The 6,000-nt window shown below is 59.1% G+C and overlaps 1 protein-coding gene across 1 annotated transcript; it reads right to left on the bottom strand.

Moving 5' to 3' along the window:
• Positions 1 to 3,958, bottom strand: LBX2 (ladybird homeobox 2). Its single transcript, XM_040458440.1, has 2 exons — positions 1,820 to 3,958; positions 1 to 559 (listed from the first exon to the last, which is right to left on the bottom strand). The coding sequence occupies exons 1-2, from the start codon at positions 2,358 to 2,360 to the stop codon at positions 183 to 185; spliced, it is 918 nt and encodes a 305-aa protein (XP_040314374.1). The 5' UTR covers positions 2,361 to 3,958; the 3' UTR covers positions 1 to 182.
• Between the last annotated feature and the right edge of the window lie 2,042 nt (positions 3,959 to 6,000).

Raw genomic sequence — 6,000 nt, 5'->3', positions numbered from 1 at the left:
TTGAGGCGTCGAGCGACTGAGTCTCCATTTTATTCTCAACAATTGGGAAAAGTGAGTGTCTGGACTGTGAGCCAGAGGAGGCCAGATCCACACCCTCCCTCCACCCTAGTACCCAGGGCGCGGAGCACGGAGGCAAGGGGTCGGGGATCCAGGTGCCCAGGGCGGCGGCGGCTTTGCCTTCATTAGTCCACCTGTATCTCCTCTTCTGACAGGTGGGGCCCGGAGTCAGGCCGGCCAGGGACGGGGCGTGGGGTGCCGTCAGGCAGCGAGAGGCGGCACTGAACTTCGGGGGACAGCGTGCGCAACGAGGCCACGTCGGCGCGCATCTCCTCCACGTCGCGCTTGAGCTTGGCTCGCCGGTTCTGGAACCACGTGACAACCTGTGCGTTGGCCAAACCGAGCCTCGCCGCCAGCCGGTCGCGCTCGGAAGGCGCCAGGTACTTCTGGAAGACGAAGCGTCGCTCCAGCTCCAGCACCTGCTGCGCAGTGAACGCCGTGCGTGACTTTCGCCGTCTGCGGCCAGCCTGGCCAGGGCCCAGAGCCCTCGGGGCGGCGCGGCCTGCGGGGATACGGCGGGGGTCAGTCTTAGCCTGCAGGAATCAGGCATCCGCTCAAAGGAGAAGCTGTGGGGGGGCTCAAGCCGGGGTGGGGGAGGCGGAGCGAGAAGGCGGACAGGAGCCTGAACCGTGGTCCCTTACCAAACGGGGGTTCAGGCCGAATTGGGAGTGGGGGCATAAAGTGGAACGGGCCACTTGGGTATGGGAAGCAGCAGGCTGAGGGCATCTTGAGGAGGTGAGGGAGTAGGAAGAGGGCGGGACTGGCCAAAGGAGACTTGGCAGGGCGTCAGGCAATCTGGGGAGGGATCTTTGAGGCCCTCCGGAGCCCTGGGATAAGTGGGCTTGTAGGTTGGGCCCGGCATCCGAGGCCGGGCGACCATGGTCAAAATAGGACAGCCGGGCGCCTGGGTGGCTAAGTCGGTTGAGCATCCGACTTCAGCTCAGGTCATGATCTCATGGTCCATGAGTTCGAGCCCCGTGTCAGGCTCTGTGCTGACAGCTCAAAGCCTGGAGCCTGCCTCCCATTCTGTGTCTCCTTCTCTCTCTGCCCCTCCCCTGCTCACACTCTGTCTCTCTCAAAAAATAAACATTAAAAAAAATAATAGGGACAGCCCGGGGCAGCCCTGTGTGATGAATGTAATACGACTCTGATCATGCCCTTCTAAAGACTCTCAGGTTATGATGAGCACTCTTGTTTTACGCTTTTTTTTAGTGACACGGGAACCTCCTCCTCGAGCCCAAAAGGAGGTAGTGGGGGTTCAAAGTGTAAGGAGAGGCGAAGTCCGTAATCCCCGACCCTTGCCGCCCCAAAGACCTTCTGTTCCTGTCCCCTTTCCTGAAGAGAACGGCGTGGAGCGGAGCTAGGTCACCCGGAGAGACCGAGCCTCGCCGCCCAGCACTTTGTGCACCGCCCATGCCCTAGCTCACTGTTCACAGCCTCGGGCTCAGGCCTTTTGTCTCCATCTCGCCGGCCTTTCGGTGTCGCGATTGCCCCGCCTACAGCGAACGGACCAACGGGTCACTCAGTTCTCGACAGATTGGCCCTCCCCCTCGGCGCTGGCGGCCTCCGAGGAGCGGCCGCGGAGCCTGGGAACTAACGGAGGGTAGGTGAGGATTGGGATATGGAAGTCCCAGCACGTGGGCTGAGGACAGAGGGCAGATTAGGGTGGGGGCCATTGTGAACGAAGGGTCGAGACCGGGACCTGAAGGAGAGAGATGGGGAGAAGGCCAAGTCAAAGTGCGCGACCTTGCCTGCGCTATACCTTCAGAGGGCTCCGGAGCGTGCCAGTCAAATCCGCGGAAAGTTTTACTAGTCAGCTCCTCCAGCGCGCACAGAGGCGACGTGGGACCAGGACTCGACTCTGGAAGCTGGGACGTAGAGGGTCCTCGGGGGATCAGGCGCGGGCCTAGGATGTCGGCGATGCTGAATAATGTCCGGGGTGTCCGGGGCTCTGGTCCCGAGTTCATGGCCGACGGGGCTGTGGCGGTCCCGCCGCCGGCTGCGCTGGGCCCCAGACCGCGGCTCCCTATCTGGGCCCCCAGCTTCGGACCCGCCCCCCGCGCTGGGCCCAAGCCCCTTGTGCCCCTCCTCCTGCGCCCCCAACCCCCATCCCGGGGCCGCGGTGGGTCTGGAGCTGGTAGATGTCCCCGCAGCTGTATTTCTAACAGGGTGGGGAGGCGCGGAGAGCAGACCAGGAACAACCTGCCATACCCGGCCGCCGAGCTGTTCCGCGCGGCAGGGCATGGCCCCGTACACGCTCGGACTGGACCCTTCCTGGACGGCCCGCAGATTCTGTGTACCATCGACTCCCCGCCTAGCCGCTGCTCTGGCTCATAAACCAGTCGGCAATAAATTGCTTCCCCTTGCCCCAACGGATGGGATTTGCAGAATTCCGAGGAGGGAGATCAGACCTGACCGTTCTAGGATCTCTGATCCCTCCTAAAAAGGATCTTGGTCTCCTGACCTAGCCCCCTCGTCCGCGCCCCACCCCTGCAGAACCCTCTTGAAGAGGTCCCGGCGGCTGGAAGTTATTAAGAGTGGCGCGAGGGGCCTGGGGGAACTCAAGACTTGGAAGGACCTGGCCTGGCGGAATTTCTGCAACCGGGAATAATGGGGATGCGATGCGGAAGCAAAAACAGGTGAGTGGATCCACCAGCTCTCTGGCTGGACCCGGGCTTAGAGGCCCTGAGAAAGTCAAAGCACATGGAGAAGTGGAATAGACCGGGGCCTCGGGAAAGAAGACACAGCAAATCCGGAGCTATCGCTACTGCCCCCACCCAGGGGTCTTGGCCAGGGAAGACTGGCCTCCGCCGAGGCCTATCAGTCGATCTGTCTTTGCCTCCATATTAAGCTCCTGTGGTTCAAATAGGGGTTCCCCAGCCTCCAAAGCCCAGAAACCACCCTGTAGAGCAGCAATGGAAAGGGCCACTGGTCAGTCCCCATAGAAAAGTGACTTGCAGGTCAGACTTCATGGACCCAACCAGATCCTGGGACAGAAACCCCTGCCAGCTCGGGGATTTCCCTGAGGTCTGGGTCCCTAAGGTCCCTAAGGTCTGGGATATTCATTCCTATTTTATTTGTGTCCTTTCTTTCTTTTCTCCTACACCTATTCCAGTCCTGGGCTCACACCTGAGTGAGCGCCCTACAGCTGTCCTTTGTAGGAAGAAGGCAGCTCTGGAACAGTGGTTGCTCCACCAGTGGAGGCCCAACAAGGCAAGGGGATTCACAGCCCAGAGGCAGAGAAGCCCCACCACTCCTGAGGAGCTCACCGTTCCTGAGGAACTTGCTTCTATGGGATTCTTCAAGTTTCTTCCCACAGTGCCAAGAAGTCCCTCCTGGGGTGTCCATTATGTCACCTTCTCTGTAGACCTCTGCACCTCCTACCATTTGTGCGAAGATCCTCTGTGCCTATTCCCTGGGGCAAGTGGAGCCTGCCGTTGAGGTGCCCTAAACAGAGCTTGAGAGACCTAAGGCCCCTGGGCCAAAGATAATGGGGGTGAGGAACCCTCACCTGGCCAGAGGCACTAACCTGGCCTCCCAAAGATGGAGAAACACAGGGTCTTCTTGGTAATGAGTTCCCTCCAGTGACCCCTCCCATCCCCCAGACACACAGAGACACTGGCATAGTACCCTCACGGCAGCCTGAGCAACACAGCCCAATGGCCCACTGATTGGTCTAAGAACAGAGCTAGGCCACAGCAGAACACTGAGATGCCTCAGGATCTTGTTAATTGGTTATTAATGGTAGGAGGCGGAGGGAGGCCAAGAGAGAACCTCATGGCTGGAGGCCCCCGTCCTCTGAACCATGCTGGTGGTTTGACTTAATCTGCTTTTATTTATTTTTTTATGTTTATTTATTTTTGAGAGACAGAGAGACAGACATGAAAAGGGGAGGGGCAGAGAGAGAGGGAGACACAGAATCCAAAGCAGGCTCCAGGCTCTGAGCTGTCAGCACAGAGCCTGACATGGGGCTCGAACTCACAAACTGTGAGATCATGACCTGAGCTGAAGTCTGACACTTAACTGAGCCACCCAGGTGGCCCAGACTTAATCTGCTTTTAAAGAGGGTCCCAGGAAGCTGCAGGAACTGCCTAGCTCATGTCCCATGCCTGTCACCAAACAGACACTACAACCCTCCTCTGTGTAGCTTTTATGTCATCTCTTCCTCTGCTCTCAATTACTAGTATGTTTGTGAGGAGTGCCCTCTCTCCTGAAGGGCATTTGTCCTTTCCATCCCTCCCACCTATCTACCCCCCCTGCAAACTGCAACCAGGCTCAGGTAATGGGGTTCGATGACAGCGGGGTTAGGAGGTCCCCATTTGGGGGATGAAAGAGAAGGCGAGACTAGTAAAGGGAGGAGGCCGCTGACAGCAGAGCCCTAAGGCTGTCCCAGCGGCCAGGGACTAGTCCAGACAAGGGGGGGGGGCACAGGAGGGGACTTCTCCAGCAATGCCTCTGGAACCTGAGCTGGGGAGAAACCCGATCCCCATGTTGGGGGGAGGGTAGGAGGAGGGTGAATGATTAATGAGGGAGATTAAGAGATTAAACTTGGGTTCTGGGCTGGATGGGAAGGGGGTGCTGCATCAGTTGTCTTGTAGCCTTCACCCCCCATATACCCTCCACCCCCAAGGCGCAACCCTTCCTGTCCTGGACCTTCACAGAGTGATCCACAGACAGGCACCTTTCCGCAGCCCCCCTCCCCCGTTCTGATAGTCTTCCTTTCTCAGCATTCTCCAGCAACCCCTCATGTCTCCCACCTCCACGGATTCCCCTTATTGTCCTTTCAGACATTTGGGGTCCTCTGCTCCTCCTCCTTGTAGAGATCCCCACATTCCGACTTTCACTCCCTGGGGAAGGAGCCTCCGTTCTCCTTTAAGGATGCTTTCTCACACCTCTGCGCATCATCTCTTTTCAGATTTCCCTTTCCTCGTCGTCCCTACCTTATCTCTCATTCCGTGACACTGCACCTCTCACCCACATTGCCCATCTCAGCCTCCCATCTAGCGGGTTCCTTTACCCAGCCCTCCACCCCCCAGATTGTTGCCTCTCTTGGCACAATCTTAGTTGTTCAATAAACAACCTTTAGTTTCCGAATTTCCCTCTCCACGCACTCCTTTGAATCCTGTGATTGGGGATCCTCCGAACAACCCCCTCAGGGCAGTGGACGGATGAGGGCCAGTCCCGGAGAGGTGCCTGCCCGCCCCTTTCCACCCTTAGGGAAGTCCGTTAGTGAGAGGGGGGTGGGCGTTGAGGGAGGAAACTCGCGGCCGAGGGGCGAGGGGCGGAGCTGCAGTCCGTCTCGCACACTTCAAGGGTTGTTTTCTCTTTCAGAAAACGTTGTTGAATGAACCGACTCGGACACTTCCACTTTAGTTTCGTTTCTTCTAGGGCCTTGCTTGGGTCCGTGAGCCCTTTCTGGCCCTTTCCGCCGGCTCATAAAGAGCTCTGGGGGCGTGCGAGCCGAGCTGGGGGAGCGGCGGGACACACACACACACACACACACACACACACACACACACGCACACCGAGAAGTGTGCTCCATTACCAGTGAAGTACCTTTTCCCTCCTTTCCCGCCCACCCCGGGCCGGGGACAGACTGCCCGGGCTAAGAGGGACCTGTTCTCTCCTGTGCCAAGGGCGGGCGCAAAGCTCGGTGCTCCCTTCCCCCAGGTGAGAGTGGACCGCGGAAACGGAAGCGGCAGGGGCAATGGCCGGCTGGGCCCTGCCCGTGAGTACCGATGCCCCCGCTCCCTCCCACCACCGGAAGCACAGCGAGGTCAAGGGCGCCCGGGAGTGGGCCGGCTGCGCGCTGGGACTGCCCTGCGGCCGCCTCTTTGAAGACAAGGAGCTCGTTCTGGGTCGCGCAGCCCAAGAGAACCCTGGGCTTGATTCTGCACCCCCACCCCTCACCCCGTGGCGCAGATCGTGACCTGAGGGGCACAA

This window comes from Herpailurus yagouaroundi, unplaced genomic scaffold (genome assembly GCF_014898765.1).
Source record: "Herpailurus yagouaroundi ecotype Mexico unplaced genomic scaffold, PumYag 221, whole genome shotgun sequence".
Classification (NCBI taxonomy): Eukaryota; Metazoa; Chordata; class Mammalia; order Carnivora; family Felidae; genus Herpailurus; species Herpailurus yagouaroundi.
This window is presented reverse-complemented; position numbering and strand designations above follow the sequence as displayed.